This window comes from Triticum urartu, chromosome 7A, assembly GCF_056163025.1.
Source record: "Triticum urartu cultivar PI428250 chromosome 7A, HENAU_Tu73, whole genome shotgun sequence".
Classification (NCBI taxonomy): domain Eukaryota; kingdom Viridiplantae; phylum Streptophyta; class Magnoliopsida; order Poales; family Poaceae; genus Triticum; species Triticum urartu.
Window position 1 is genome coordinate 583,136,576 of NC_141879.1, and position 16,433 is coordinate 583,153,008.

The 16,433-nt window shown below is 45.9% G+C and overlaps 2 protein-coding genes across 2 annotated transcripts; one reads left to right on the top strand and one right to left on the bottom strand.

Annotated features, from left to right (window-relative positions):
* The first annotated feature begins 302 nt into the window (after window positions 1-302).
* LOC125525438 (uncharacterized) lies at window positions 303-4,185 on the top strand. Its single transcript, XM_048690448.2, has 8 exons — window positions 303-852; window positions 1,352-1,475; window positions 2,487-2,613; window positions 2,839-2,875; window positions 2,956-3,172; window positions 3,269-3,385; window positions 3,464-3,560; window positions 3,657-4,185. Exons 1-6 carry the CDS (start codon window positions 595-597, stop codon window positions 3,355-3,357), a joined length of 852 nt encoding a protein of 283 aa, XP_048546405.1. The 5' UTR covers window positions 303-594; the 3' UTR covers window positions 3,358-3,385; window positions 3,464-3,560; window positions 3,657-4,185.
* Window positions 4,186-5,244: 1,059 nt separating this feature from the next.
* Window positions 5,245-14,664, bottom strand: LOC125525436 (brefeldin A-inhibited guanine nucleotide-exchange protein 1). The gene is made up of 12 exons (XM_048690447.2): window positions 13,409-14,664; window positions 11,878-12,195; window positions 11,345-11,678; window positions 10,826-11,248; window positions 10,462-10,754; window positions 10,109-10,382; window positions 8,943-9,445; window positions 8,512-8,833; window positions 8,031-8,376; window positions 7,224-7,882; window positions 5,735-6,433; window positions 5,245-5,643 (listed from the first exon to the last, which is right to left on the bottom strand). Exons 1-11 carry the CDS (start codon window positions 14,410-14,412, stop codon window positions 5,825-5,827), a joined length of 5,085 nt encoding a protein of 1,694 aa, XP_048546404.2. The 5' UTR covers window positions 14,413-14,664; the 3' UTR covers window positions 5,245-5,643; window positions 5,735-5,824.
* Between the last annotated feature and the right edge of the window lie 1,769 nt (window positions 14,665-16,433).

Consider the following 16,433-nt stretch of genomic DNA (forward strand, 5'->3'; position numbering starts at 1 on the left):
CTAGCTCCGACCAGCGGCTTCTCGGGCGGCGCTGGCTTCAAGGATGTTCCGAAGATCACGGGGTGACATCGAGCTTTGCTCACGTTCGACCCCGCGAGTGCAGGAGGAAGACGACGTCGGTATAGCTCGTGTCATTTACGCCTTGTCCTCCCTGAGTTTTTTTTTTCTTTTCTTCTTTTTTTTGAAGGGTTCTTTTCTTCTTGTAGAGAAACGTATTGCGGGTGGAGAGCCATTTCGCCGGGAGTCCCATCCACAAAAAGCCCAAACCGGCCGCCCCCAGTTGGCCTTGTCCTCTTGCTCTCGGCGCGTGATCCTCCCCGCTTCGTCCCGCACCAACTTCCCCACTGGCCTTGGCTTCTCCCTTCCCCCCCTCTCCCTCTCCCGCTCCCGCTCCCGCCTGATTTTACTAACCGCTTCCGCCTTCCGGGATTATTAGCGCGCGAGACCCACCGCTATAATAACGCCGCTAGCGACTACCCAGTGGCTGCTTAACACGACACGCATCGTGCTTCCGCCTGGCTGTTAGCGCGGCCGGCTACCAGCTCAGCCCAGCCAAGCTAGGGTTAGGGTTTGCGGCGAGCGCATGCGCCTGGGATGATGACGCCGCAGCGGTCGCCGGCGGTGATGGCGGGGGGAGGAGGGGGAGGCGGTGGGGGCGGTGGCGGGACGCCGGCGCTGCACTACCTGAGCGGGCCCTACGGGGACACGACGTACACCAAGGTGTTCGTGGGGGGCCTGGCGTGGGAGACGCGGAGCGAGGGCCTGCGCGCGCACTTCGAGGCCTACGGCGACATCCTCGAGGCCGTCGTCATCACCGACCGCGCCACCGGGAGGTCCAAGGGATACGGATTCGTGAGCACGCCTTCTTCTTCCTCCCTCTGTTCTCCGCTTCTTCTTTTTTTTCATTTTCGAGCTAGAGTTTGTGAATTTTTGGCCGGCGATTTGTGGGGATCAGGGGTTTGGGGTTCAATTGGGGTGCTTTCTGGCCTCCAACGGTGGTGATCGGCCTGGAAGGCTTGTGAATTCGGGAGTTTTGCGGTACTAATAATAGTAGAGCAAACTTGGGGAGCTGGTTGCTTTGGGGCGGTAACAGGGAAATCATTTGACTCTGGCACGGCGATTGATTGCCAGGCTTTGTTTTTCGTGAGACCTAGGGTGTCCATGTTGGAACATTTTTAGCTGCTTGGGAAATTTTTAGGCCTTTAAATTGGACTAAAATTTACTTGTTTCATCATGAATTGCGGAACTATTTCAAGTGAATGTCGAAGCAATTTTGTTCTGGGGAAGGAAATTTGGGGGGATGTGTTTCATGATGTTAATTTGTCTTAATTTTGTGTGGACATGCAAACAGGTGACCTTCCGGGATCCAGATTCGGCGAGGATGGCCTGCATGGACCCCTATCCGGTAATTGACGGGCGGCGTGCCAACTGTAATCTTGCCATCCTGGGGCGACCTGGACCAGCTGTGCCTTTTGGTCAGTCTCTGACCTGGTTTTCTATTGCCCCAATTACAACTTTTTGAACTGCCAAATATCTGTTGAGTTCTTTCCTGCAGCTTAATATTTTGACCAGCTGGTTTAATTTAAAGTCAATGCCTGTTTCCAGTGTATTAGAGTTGCCGTAATCATCCCATTTTCTATCATTTCAGAGTCTTACATTTTTGGGCATGCCTGTTTGTTTCAATTGCTGCCTTGTAACTCACGGTAGAAGAGAATAAAATGACTTTTGTCACTACTCATGAAGTTAATGTGTAGTCCCATGCCCAATTCTTCAGTGTCAGAAAGCTAAACTGCAAAAATGGTTATGGGCTCAACAATGAAAAGAAATGTGAGTTATTTAAAACAAATAAAAGAAAGAAGCTTGAGAGCTACTAGTCATATGCCAGATGTTTGTGAAGCTTTAGTGCATTACTTGAATGAAGGGAAGATTAGGTAACAGACAGTGGACTACTCATGAGTTGGTGGGTAGTAGAAAGTGTAGGACAATCATATTGGTTTTTGGATAAGGAACTCTTTGCCTACAAGTCAGACATCTTTTGCGTAGTTTGCAACTTGCGATAAAAGATGTTCATGATCACAAACACAAACACAAACAGTTTACCCAAATGTAAGATCTTTGCTTCTGATGGAATGGCACTTTTACAATAGGAGGTTGTAACATTTGCTAAATTAGCTTGAGAAATAATTATTGTATTGTACCACTATTAGTTTTCTTGGAAGATCAAAATAGGCAGACTAGTACGCATCCAATGGAATGGCCAAATTTTATGTTGAGATATTGCTCCTGGTCGATGGACACTCATAAAATGTTTGTGCTTTAAATTTAAAATTTTATGAGTTTGTTCTACATTTATCTTTGGCAGGACCGAGTAAAAGAAATATAGTTATTAAGTTATCTTACTGGTTTATGCTTTTACTTATTTAGGCTCTTGTGTGTATATTCAATCATTGTAATAGTTTTCCTCCTTTTTAATGTGGTTATTATAGGACCTATAAGGCCGGTCATTCCATACAATGGAGGTGCGGCGGTTCCAGGAGGCATGTATGTACCAAGCCCAACATATCAGCAACCCCCCTACAACTACTCGCAGGCTCTTGTGTATCCCCCTTATGGGTAGGTTAGCAGTTCATTCGATGCATCGTTGGCAAAGATCATGCACAGCTAACGATATGATCTGTTAGGCTGTCTGGCACACTGATTAAAGCTGTAGCTAGTCTGGAATTCTATGCTTTACAGCATTGCCAGTCTATATGATGTTGTCGTGCTAGACTATCTGCTTATTTCCAATTGAACAGCCTGTCTACTGCAAATAATAATCCGTTGTTTTTGTCATTGCAGGCCATCAACGTATGGACCCGAATACTTGTATCCACAGGTTGAGAACTCGTCCATAACTTTATATATTGGTTCTATTATTTTTGCTTTTGCTAATTTATTATATTTTTAGCTTTGTAGAATGCCTATGGTCCATATGTTGGACAACAGTATGTCCCGGTGTATGGTGGTCCCAGAACAGTAGGGCCAGCGGTTTACCCATATGGGCAGTTCGGCCAACCTGTGCCAAGTGATCATTCTTATTCACCTGGCTATGTGCCAGGTCACCTTCTCCCACTATCTAATCAAAATGCTGCAAATGCGCGTGCATCAGCGGTTCAGCAACAATATCCTCCAGGTAAGAAATCAGTTGATGATGGTTGACAATGTCTTGTACAGCACAACTACGTTGTATTCTTCAAAGTTCTAACACATGCCTCTTTTGCGGAAACAGGAGCTCCGCGCCCTCAGCAACAGCTCTTGCTCCCTGCTCGCGTGCAACAGTTCCCACCAAACAACGTCTCCGAACAAATGTCGGGATGACAAAAGGGATGCCGGTGACAAATTGGAGGTGCGTTAGCCTTGGTCAAACTGTAACTACAGTTCCTGTCTGTCAGGCTGTTGTGACATCCAACCTTCCTTGTTGCAGGTATCCTCTAGTCTGCAGCAGGACTAAGAACAGCAGTACTGCTAATTGGGCGGCGTGCTTCTTTTCTTGCAAACTGTTTTCTTTTTCATTCTTAAAGGTTGGTCATTACATTGATCTTAACATTGACATTAGCTAGCCCTTTTACTTGAAGTGCTGCCTGGGCTGAATTATATAGTTTCTCACTCTATTTCAGGTTGTCCTTATCCATGGTTACTTGCAACACTTATAATGTGAATGTTAAGCCGCTCCGTTGGATGGGGCGGGAAGCACAGAGCAAGAGCTGGAGAATGAAGCCACTCTTGCTCTGTTCAGTCAGTGTCTTGTACATTCCCCATCCCCTACAGGAATTCTGATAGCTGGTGGTCTGTGCCTGGGACCAAACTGGATGCCCGAAAAGGAGTTCGGACATCCAACCTGTGTATAGTAGTAGTAGCTCATGTAGGGTTCAAATCTTAGAACAGTTCAATTCTTTCGGTCGCATCTGGTTCATGCTGTGTATATCCATTCTCGTCCTTCTCGTATCATGTGTGAATGTGGTGTATAGGTCCTTCAATGTCATAGTGTCTTTCTGTTGGCTATGTAAATTATTATCCCTAAACTGAACTTGTATATCAGTTACATCACCGTGTAATTAAATAAGGCCAATTCTACCCTGTAAAAATAATATGATTCGTTGCAAGTTGCAACGCATGGAAGAATTGCAGTTGTCTATATGGTTCAAATTCAAATGCTCTCAACAAACAGCTTAGCCTCACCTCCTGAAGAAGTATTGAAATAAAAATGTTTATTTATTCTGGTTTACTTGCACCTTATATCACTCAATTTTCGCCCAAAAGGGCATCCAGGTGATTTATCTGCTTTACTTGCATCCTCAAATGGATGATCAAAGAGATAGTGTTGCAATGTCATTAATTAAGCACATTTACCATATACTCCCTCCGTCTCATAATATAAGAGCGCTTTTGACAATGATCAAAGAGATAGTTTTGCAATGTCATTAATTACATTACAACAGTGTCAAAAACGCTATTATATTATGAAACGGAAGGAGTACAATGTTAAAGCAATGCATATGCTCATCTTATTCAAGACTATCCGCCTGATGTCGAACATGGGGATTTTTATACTTCTCTCACTACGCTGCAGCATAGCCTCTTAAAATTATGGCCAACTACAAGTACATGGGGTGATTTCAGACGTAAGGGCAAAGCAGTGATTTCAAATCCAAAGATTGATTCTACTCCCTCAGTTTTTTTACTTATTATATTAGCTTTGTCTCGAGTCAAACTTTGTAAACTTTGTCCAAGTTTATACGAAAATTTCTTAACATCCACAATACCAAATCAATACCATTATTTTCATATCATGTATATTTGTTATTGTGGATGTTTCGATTGTTTTCAATAAACTTGGTCAAACTTTATAAAGTTTGGCTTAGGTCAAAGATAACATGTGGAGTAAATAAAAATAGAGGGAGTACTTTGATAGCTCTGTTCACAAATATAAGATGTTCTAACTTTTTCTAAAATTGGATATATATATATATATATATAGACACGTTTTAGTGTGTTTGTTCGCTCATTTTGGTCCATATGTAGTCCATATTGAAATATCCAAAACGTCTTACGTTTGTGAACGGATGGAGTACAAGGATTTGGCAGAGTTGGGAAATTTTTAGGCTCGCAACATATTTTTGTGTGTGTCCTCCAAGGCATCCGTGTGCCAAGGTCCTCATAGCTCATCTGCCTAAACAACAGCTAACCACTGTAACATCTCATCCGTTTACATGAACACTGCACTATGTTTATATATTAACAAAAAGAATTACAAACACAACCTACTGTGGATCAAATCATAAGAAAAACAGGATATTACAAAAGCAATCATACTTCAAATGGTTTCTCTAGTAACACGGCTGATGCCGTGGCACGTGTTACTATATACAGTTTGCCCCCAGTTCAAGGTGACGCTATCGATGGAATGGGCGCACACGAAACCCTTCTGCATTACAGGGTCATGAGAAATTACCTCAGCGCATACCAGGCTCAAAAGAGTGACAAGTCATCAGGAATGATCCTCTGTCTGGCCAAATGTTCAGATGATAGAGCTCATTGGCTGAAGTGGATGTAGGCAAAATGTATTTTCCTCTTTATACCTGATATCTGGACTAGTAATATGCGCTGCAAAAGTTAGGACATACGCAGATCAGAGTTGTTGATAACATATGTGTAGCACAATATGGAAGTGGTTAGAACTAGGGAGAATCTTGACCTTGAACTCCAGGATCCTGAAGGAAGGGCTCATTCAGGATGTCAGAATGTTGTCACAAAATTGTGCGCCTAGCAGGACGGGAATGTGCCATTATACTTCTATCATAGGGCCTATTGATGATTTGAAGATTTTGTACAGCGCGTGTTGAACATCTCCAGAGCTATGCTCGCAGCGAATCAGATCAATCAACAGTGGGAAAAAGCGGGGCAGTACTCTCCTAAATGAATTCTTCTCTAGGTTATGCAGTAACTCCATCGCTAGAAGAACCAAGGGGGTCCTAGCAGACAGCTCCTCTTGCTTGGCAGCGCCCAGTGGCACTATGCAATGTAAAGTTTGATTGCCATGAGAAGCTTCATCAGATGGTCCATTCCCGGCGCACTTCAGATATGTCCGCAGTATTTTCTCACAGGTATCAAGTAGTCGTGATTCTATGTCCATGTCTTCCGATAAGAATGGATACCCATGGAGCACAGCTTGGAGAAGCTTGAGGTAGCTTTGGTATGTCTCGTTCTCGAAATGGACAACTGCTGGCTCAGATGCCTCCAGAAGGGAACATGCTTTATGGAATTTCATCTGTAACGAAGAGTCTGAGCTCACTTCACTTGCATGAGTTGCAATACTTGATATCATCTCCAAAAGAATGCTAATGTGCTCAGCATGAAGATATTTTCCCTGCTCCTCGTACAATTTAATAATGCCCTGTGTACAAGGAAAAAACTGAGTATGGTGTGGGAAGAATGGAAGAGAAAAAGACTTGATTGTCGGGATCACTACAGCACAAGATATTAGGTATTAGCCAGTAAAGGAAGATATTTGATAAGGCTTCAGAGCTTACTTCAACACAAGAACTGGCACAATAACATCTGTAAGGTAGAACCAAACTGTCCCATATAGCCATAGAGGCACTTGGACCTAGACACCTAGTTTGCTTTAGAAGGGTGCCTTTGGGGGAAATGGGAAATCACTCTATTCATTGATCCTCAGAACCCCCTATTATCCTAACAATCTCCTCTCTTTGTCCTAACAACTCATTATTCTACTCTGCTCTTTCAAAAGACGGTGTCTAATTGAGGAGAAAACCAACTAGGCACTAGCTACTAACGCTTCCGGATTCTAAGACACCTGTGCAGAAAATGAGTCAAGCCTATTCCAGTCCATCTAACCAGATGCCCAGAGCCAAACTGTGTAAACGATCAAATAGGTCCTTATATGTTTTTGCATTTTACCATCCAAAAAGGATCTCTAAATCAAAATTAAAGCATACACGAGTATGAGTGTCTTAGCAAGATAATGTACATGAGAGCAGAGTGTTGCTCAGTTGGCTAGGTGCACGAGTAGAAGACAAGGCCGCCTGCATTCAGTTCTAGCACTCCACAGTTGGCTCACAGTTGTCTCCTTATATATTAAAAAAAAAGAATAGGCGCTGGTTCCCATAGATCTAGGCAAGATAATGTACATTGGTCCAATTTAATTAACAAAAAGCAAGTACCTGAACGATTAAGAGGATTAGGGCCATATGATTTTTCAGTTTGACAATGGCGTAAGAAGTTGTCTCCATATTAGCTTCATCTTCATCATTACTATAAATTTCATGATCTGAATAGTGATCAGCTTCCGAATAAGATTCCATTCTATCTGGAATGTCGATGTCTTGCATCATCCTTACAATTTTAGAGAATGCAATAAAGGTTTGTGCTGATGATTCTTTGAAGCAGAGAAGAACATCCTTCCATTCATCCTTGGAAAGTTTACTGCCAACTCCCTCCACTAAACGTAGCAAAGCAGATACACCGATGGTAGCAGAATGTTTATAGGGACTTCTGATAAAATATGCGACAATGGATGCAACTCTTGCAAGTTCTGGCCGCATCACGTCAAAGAAATCAACAAATAAACCCACTAAAGATTTCACTGCCAATGTTTGTGTTTCAAGAGTTGAAAAATCACCCTCGGTGCCGTTTGATGTTAAGGTCTGATCATTAACCCTAGACCTTTGATTGCTAAACAGAGGATAAACAACAGACTCTAATATACTGGTCCAAAAGGACTGCGAAAAGAGGTGCCCATGATCCTTCAAAATATCAAAAAGCACTCCTACAGCACTTTTCCCAATGGTCAGCCTTGGATCAGTTGTCAATCTGGCTAAACCTGAAAAGGCAAGAAAACCAAAAGGAAAAAATAAATATTTATCAATTAATCTTAAAATTCTTTATGTTTTCATAGTTTTCATCTAACAAGGTTCACACTGCATATAAAAGTAACTAGCACTTCCGCAAATGAAGAAATAATGTTGTACCTTCAAGGAGAGGAACCCAGAAGGAAACATAATCATTCTTGTTCACAATGGCATTTCCTTCTGACATGTCTGAATTCCTGGGTCCATCGGCACCCTTATCTTGACAGACAAATCCTTCGTCGGCAAGTTTAACAGCACAGAATCGGAGAAATGCAATAGCGTTGAGACTGGCCTCACTATTAAATTGGCTACTTGTAAATGCAATAAGGCATTGGACACAATCTGTAAATGTTGTGGCATCTGTCTCGGTTATGTATCGAAAGTAGTCACGGACAATTCTTTCCATAGTCCCAAATGCCACTAGGACAGTACTCTTCGTATCATCAACCGCAGCAGAAGTAAAAACCTGTACATTGACAAAAAAACCAAGGAATAACATATGGTAGCTTTATTTTTCCTGGACGGACCACACTAACTCCAGATGTGAACTTATCCAAGGCACTCGAAGTAAACTAAAATTAACCAATGAAGCAATACATACCGTAAAAACACCCTTCCAGCCAGATTTTATGTTGTTAACTCGACTTAGGACCATCTGTGAGACACATCGAACAATTAGCTCACGCACTTCTGGAACATTACTCTTCTGCATAACCACCACGAAGGGTTGAAGGAACTCATTTTGAAAGTTATAGTTTGCCAGTTCCTCTCTTTCCAAAAACTTCATTGCTAGCTGCCTTAGAGAGTCCATTACGAACATTGCAACAGAAAGATTTTCTAATAATCCGACAGACACAAAAAATTCTGATAAAACTTTCCAAATTCGAGACCACACCAAACGTATGCGGTTGATATTGTAATGCCTGCACAAACAAAATCCAGTATTAGACTAGCTAAGATTTACTGAGTCATGGCTGTTGTATGCTACTTAACATTGTTGGTTTTATGTGTGGATCTCAAGAATTTTCTTACGCGATCTCTACTATTTTTGTAAGGCAGAAGATACGAGGATCTGACGGAGACTGCAACTCAGTCATTGAGACCTTGCAAAGAGCTTTCACAAAAGCAACAATGGCATCACTGTTTAACCTTTGACTATGGGCAAATATATGATTCAACTCAATAATGCCTATCTGGTCCAGCAAATTTATGTTTGATATGAAACTATTGATCTGTTCAGGAGTAACCAATGGTGAGGCACTGGTTTTTGCAACAGTGCTATCATAAGAACCCCCTCTAACAGCAGCCATCACGGCAGGATTCTGAAGAGCATTGGCTCTCTTTGAAGGTAGAATAGAAGTAGACATCTGAGTTTTCCCTTCTGACTCAACCATAGGCACTGTCAGAAATGAAGCATCAGTAGGTACTCCTTCTCCAAGCAAATGTAAATGTTCAAACCGTGATAAACATGTTAGCACGTGCTCCCAAGCTTCCTGCAAGTAATTTCCATCTTCGATTGCGATAGAAATTATAGCCTGTCAAGAAAAAAAATCAAGTAAATACATCATTCAGCCACTTTGAAACTGTCAGATATGTCTAGCTGCTTACTGGTAAAGTATATCAAGAACAAAAAATGGACTTCTATCACCAACATTGAGTATACCCTCACAAAAAAAGGATTGTTCAACAAGAATTGGCATATTTAACAGCAATCATTTTTTTGAAAATAACATCAAGAACATAATCCATAAAAATCATTTTTCAGATGGTTCAAATTCCAATGTGCTCAATGTCAGAAGTTTTATTATGTTCACTAAAAATCTCAGTCGCAAAAATCCTGCAGCAGCACTATTTGTAGGTGAGCAGTGGGTGGTTGCAATTCTGACCCTCACTGTGTTGTAAGTTTGTAGTTTTCGCTTTCAAGGAGAGCACTGAAACACCAGAAGGCGTAAAAAGACAGTAGATTATATAATTACATTAAACACCAGACGATATGCAAGATATGGAATTTGTATAAGCTGGTGCGACCATTTTGCAGACAAGGAGAGTGGCAGCAGTAAGAATTTGCAAGTAACAAGCTAGAATATATACAATCCAAAGATTCATAGAATCAAATAAACCTAGTTTCGTAAAACTGATTAGATAAAGGAACATTTTATAAATTTCACAAAAGCAATATGCTTTCATTGACATCCTACCTTAACAGCGTCGACATTCTTCTGTTTCATGTCTGCAGCAGAATGGAGGGATGTGAATTTGGCTATGGATGTCAAAAAGGCATCTCTCTGTGTCTGCAGGCACATAACAGAGGTGACATGCACTGCCGATCTTAATCCAATTAAACACTGTGATGTGGCAGCCTTGTCATCACTTTGGTCAAGAGTCACACTGAACGCAGCCATCATAGGAGCCCAACAGGCCTCCATCATGAACCTTAAAATGGTTGCATCAGCAACAATATAAAACACAGACCTGCATGCACAAGCTTAAGTTCATAAAGTATCATTCAACATATAAGTATTCTAACAAAGAGAAAATATGCTGATCTTACTCTGATTTCCCATGCTTTGCTTTAAATTTCTCATGTATGTGCTTAATGAGCAAGTCATTTGCGCCGTGTGCCTTGTCTTCTGTCAGTCCCCAATTGACAAGGTTCATAATGTTGTCTAAGCCTAGAAGCTTACTTACGCTGTTGGTTTGCTTGGTTTGTGCAGCTGAAGAATCAGCACTCATTTTGATCTCATTGCTAACGATTTGGTCGTACAATGTACTTAAGTAAGCTTCAGGTAAATCCTTCCCATCATCAATTCCCCGGTTATTGCGCATAAAAGCAGCCTTAGACATCTGCACACAAAAAATCTCCATTATTACATGTGCACCATTCTCAGATGATAACATAGGCAGATTTGGCTTGCCTTATCCTTCACCATGACACTGTGAGCATCAGTGTTTAGCAAGATCACGGAATAAGCAAGAATATAAGCGGTATCTGCACTGGTAAAAACATTTGGGTTGCATTTACAGAAGCGTTCAGCAAATTTTTCCATGATCCTGTCAATTTTCTGTGCTTCCCCTGGTAACCTGAAACCTCGCAGAAAGAATCTAATTGCCTCACCGAAATCCAACCCTTTAAAGTTTAGTGCATCCACATAGGCATGCATGACTTTGAGAGGAAACTCGTCTCTTTCACCCAAATAGTCTCCAACCATTGTTGCATTTAAGCCAGCAGTGTTTATCAGGAAAGAAGCCACATCTTCTGGGGACTGGCCTAACTTCTTGCTTCGAATGAGAAAGTCAATACCTTTGGAAGGTTTTCTGTTAAACAAGGCAATTCCTTTCTGCAGAAGGAAACATAGGTCTGTCAGTAATCCTTTAAAAGAAATAGTTTCTACCTCAAGAAATAGAAACGGTTAAAAGTAGGCAATCATTTACACCTGAAGTTCTATTTTGTAAGCACGTCGTTGCTCAACTGAAGAAGAATCAGATACGTCAGAGCTACTAGACTCAGATTGCAGATCATAATCCATTCCTGTCCCTTCTTCTCCATTATGCATATTATGATTGTCCACTGAACTTAGTACTTCAGAATTTATAGGGAGAACTTCACCAATTCTCAGCTGCTGGTCCATCCATGAACCCATTGATTTGATAACAGTTGCAAGGCACTTGACAGATTCAATTCGAAATGTTTGGTCTTGTGCAACAGTTAGTGTCGTTGTTGATCCATCAGGGACACCTAAAGCCGTCTTAAGTAGTCCGTTCACAATCCTGTGAACAGCGACGGAATTAAATTGCTTTGCTGTGAAATTAGAAAGAGAACGCCATTTTTTTCCAGTAGAAATTGCACATCTAGAACTGTATACTGTACCCTTTGTATAGACTGTTCGCTATATTTGATAAGAACGTAAGAATACAGATGAATCTTATTAACCAACGCAAATCTTCATCAAGAATAAAGCTAGCGTACCTTTCAAAAATGTTCGGTGCATCGACGTCACAATCATAGTTCACAAAGATATCAATAATAACCTGAGGTTCTTTACAAATCTTCACCAGAAAGTTTAGAACTGTCATTTTTTGCAAAAAGCTAGGCTGAAGAACATTTTCAAGAACCCTTAGGACAAGCATAGGAAAAAATATTCCAATTTCCTCCTTCAAACCAGATCTAAACCTTAACAGAAGACCCATAAAAATGGAGCACAAAAGCTGGAAAACGCTCATTGCTGACATGGCACTGTTCTTCAACAAGGATAAACAAAGGTACTGCTTGATTGCTTCAAGATACCTGAAGAAGCAGAAGAAAAAACAGTGATATTAGTAGGATGCCCTTTCTAGTGAACCCCGCGCTCAATTCAATTTGGAATGATCAAATGACTTAACCAGCTTCCATTATGGAAATTTTGGTGTGTGATTAGATGAAACATTTCAGTACGAACAAATACTAAATTTTAGATTATTAATCAGCAGTACTGATTATTGTGTTAGTTCCAACTGCCAAGTGGCATCATCAAACTCGCTCCATCACTGACTGTTATCAATGCATAGGCTATGTAGCTCTGATATTCGCTTTTCAGTTCTCACCCACCTTCTTGGTGTCCTTAACGACCTTTTTGTATGCATTCTTTGCTCGGAGAACCACAACGAATTGAATTAGAAATTACTGCAACACAGGCTGACACTGGATAATCTGGTTCATTATTCATCAGTACTAACATGAGGTTCAGGCTCTAAATCAAATATCAATAGTTCTAACATTTAGCATGTTCATGAATTCCTCGATGATCTAGAGCAACAAATACATCATCCAAAGTTCCAAACACAATCAAATTGACGAAACAAGTACCAATGGTTCCTCCATCAGACAAATCCTCATGTGACCAACCCATATGGCAGTTAGGAGTGTTCAACCATGATTTGAACACAAACAGTGAAAAAATCGCCGATCAGTGTTGCGGTTCATTTTCTTTCATTAACCTCATATGGCATGGCAGAGTCAGTAAAAAACATAGTTCAGAAAAGCGCTAGGCGTAAATTGTGCGTTTTGCCACCGCCTTGCGCTTTACTGACCAAAGCGTATGCTTATGCGCAATTATGCGTAGATTAAGCGTAGTTATGCGCAATGCGTTTTGCCAACGCCTAAAGCCTAGGCGTGCTTAAGCGCTCGCTTAAGCGTGCCTTTTTAAACTATGGTAAAAAATGACAAGTGGTTTTCACGGGTTGGATTAGAACCTTTTTGACACCCCTAATAGCAGTCGATCGAGCAGATTACACAGAAACAACACGCCCACAGATGTCATCTATATAGAAAAAATGACACGCTACTCTCCTGGGTTTTTTTTAACACTCACTGTTGGCTCCATCGTCCATTTTAACCTCTCTCCCCTACCCCTATCATTTTGGTATGTTTAGACTCACTGGAACAATAATATTTATGGAAATAGGGAATGCAATAAATTCAGATGTATATAATCAGAAGAAGCATAGCTAAGTGTGCATACTTCTCATTTGTCTTCCAGAACGGCCCAGCATTGTCGACGACCATCCTAAGTAGCTCAAGTGACAACACCTTCCCCCGGAGAAGTACAGGATCATCCGGGTTATCAGGCGTGGCGAACTTCATTGACAGTTTGCAGAGGTTTTTGAACAACGCCAGTCCATCCTCCCTGATCCTGCTCATGCTCTCATCCTCCCCGCCTCTGTCCCCCTCGCCCGGCACATGCGCGGCATCCTCTGGCGCGTCGCTCCCCTCCATCGCCTCATTTATGAACGTCTGCGCCGCCTGCACGACGCTGGAGTCGTTGAGGCTGCGGTCGGAGAGGTCCATCATGTCGGCAGCTGAGACGGTGCGCACGCGGACGTCCATGGCGTCCGCCTCCACGCGCGCGAACACGACAACCAGCACCTGCGCGAGCGCCAGCTTGGCGCAGAGCTGGTTCCCGCCGCTGGCGCTCCCGAGGTACAGGTTATAGCACGCCTTCACCATCTGGCCCAGGCACTCCCCGCGGACGGAGACCGACGGGCACCGCGCGAAGGCGACGAGCACGCGGAGCGCGGCGATCTCGAGGGCGTCGTCGCCGAGGCCGCCGCACGAGAGGACCGCGGCGAAGAGCCTGGAGACCGGCGAGGGGTCGGAGGGGGCGACGTCGCCGAGGAGGAGGCGGAGGGAGAGGAGGCTGGCGACGCACTCGAGGGCGGGCTCGGCGACCTTGGGGGAGCCGGGATCGAGGGCGAGGAGGAGCGCCTGGAGCGCGGCCTCGGCGACGGGGGCGGGGAGGCCGGGGATGGGCGAGGCGGACGGCTCGGGGGCGGGGGCGGGGGCGGGGGCGGAGGAGGAGGCGGCGGAGAGGAGGTCGATGGCGGACTTGCAGGCGGAGACGAGCGCGGAGTGCTTGCGCCAGGAGGAGTGCTTGATGACCTTGTCGAGGGCGCGGCCGAGCACGCGGCCGGCCGGGGAGGCGCCGCCGAGGGGATCGGCCTCGGCGTCGCCCGCCGACGACGACATTAGGGCGGGGCGGGGCGTGTCCGGCTAGGTGGATGCGGCGGCGGCAGAGCTCATCGGCGGTCGGTGGGGGTGGGAGATCTGGGGCTGGGAGTTGGTGCTCGCGCTGGACTCTGCCGCTTCGTTGTTGGTAGCTGCCGACTGGAGGGAGCGGGGAAACGAAAGGGAAAGGAACTCGCAGCAGATCAGCGCAGCGGAGCAGAGCACGGGAGCAGTAAACCGCAAGTCATCTTTGCTCCCGCGGACAGCTCTACGGAGCTTAAGGGCATCTCGCCCCCAGTGCGCTTAAATAGAGCGGCCTGGGTGCGTGTCGGCGCTAGGTCGCCCTCAGGGGACGATCTAACTCTCAGTCACGCCCCCAAACGCCGGTCCCAGGAAGCGAAAAATTTAAAACTTGTTTGTTCCCGCCCTCAAAAGACGCCATAAATCCGGTGATTGGACGTAGTCTGGCGTTACAAAAAACAGAGCGTCGCACGCCGCAAGTTCGCGTGCATGATTCACTCGGCGGGGTCGGCTCCAGGCGTTGGCGGAGTCGGCGTGCTCGGGCTCGGCGGTGTCGGAGCTGCTTCGGTGCTGGGCTGTGTCGGCGCGGCTTCGGCACTGCTGGGCGGCGACGTAGAGGCGTCGTTCGGCCTTGGCGTCCGTGTGGTCGTGGGCGCGGGAGCTTGCGTCGTCGGCGTCGTCGGCGTTGCCGTCCGCATCTGATTCAGAATGAGGCCGCGCTCCGCCATGTACCACGCCCTGAGCTCCTCGTCGTCGCTCTGGAGCATGTCCGCCCCGCCCATCAGAAAAGCCATGTCGGTGTTCCTCTTCTTCGCGGCGACGTTCGTCCGGAGCAGGTCGAGCTTGATGGCGCTGTTCTTCATCAGCGACGACCACCGCGCCTCGGTCTTCTCTTCACGTAGGACGGCCCGGGCCTGGGCGTCGGCGAGGCAATGCTCGATGGACTCCTGCACTCGCGCGGTTGTCGTGTCGGCGTTTTTCCCCTTCTTTGCCAATTTGTGGCCGTCCGGCCGCCCCTCACTCGCGCCCGGAGTCGTCGCGTCCGGCTTGTATGTCTCCTTGGCCTTGTCGAGGGCACGTCGGACTTCCGCCCACTTCTCGCACTTGTCAATGCGCTTGTAGACGTGGAGGTGCTTGAAGTCGGCGTCTTGGTTGTCACCCCGATACATGGCGAACATACGCAGCAGCGGCGTGGAGGAACAAACAGTTGGCGGGCGGCGGGCGTAGCCAACGAAGATATGCGGGCGAACGGCGTGCGTACCTGATCCTCAACGCTGACGCCGCTCTCCGGGCGAGCCGCGACCTCCTCGACGATTCCATGCCATTTGTTGCACGCCAACTGGATACGCCCCCAATGGTTCGCCATCGCCTTGGAGCCGCGCTGCATGTAGACGCCTTTGAAGTACGGGTCGACGAGCTTCCGCTAGTCGAACTCAGCCTTGATGCGGTCCCAGTACGTCTCTAAGCTCTGGTTCACGCCGGTGGTCGGGTCGAGGCAGACGACTTTCCATGCTTCGGCGAGGCATTCCTCCTCCTTGGACGTCCACTTGATGCGCGGTTCGCCTGACCTAGCCACCCGCTTCTTCTTCTTCTAGCGCCCCTTCATCGGAATAGGAGCCGGCTCCTCCTCCTCCTCCTCCTCGGGTTCCTGCGCTTCGTGCGCGTCCTCGCCGTAGACGTAGCCGAGCTCGGCCTCCATGTCGCCGTTGAGATCCACTACCTCGTCCTGGGTGGCGAACCCGGGAGACGCGGCGGTCGCGGTCGATCCTGTCGCGATGATGTTGTCCATGTCGGCTCCTGTGTCGACGACGTCGCCGAAGTGCGAGAAGGGCAGCGGACCATGTCGGAGATGGGGCGTCGGTGTGGACGCGTAGGCGGCGGGCGGCGAGTAGTTGTATGGAGGGTACTGCACGCCGACGAAGGCGGGCGAGGGTGTGCGCGTCGCGGGGTGGCCATGAGGGAAGGTCACGTTTGGGTTGAACCCCCCGTGCGCGTCGCCGTCGGTGTAGCCGGGCGACGAC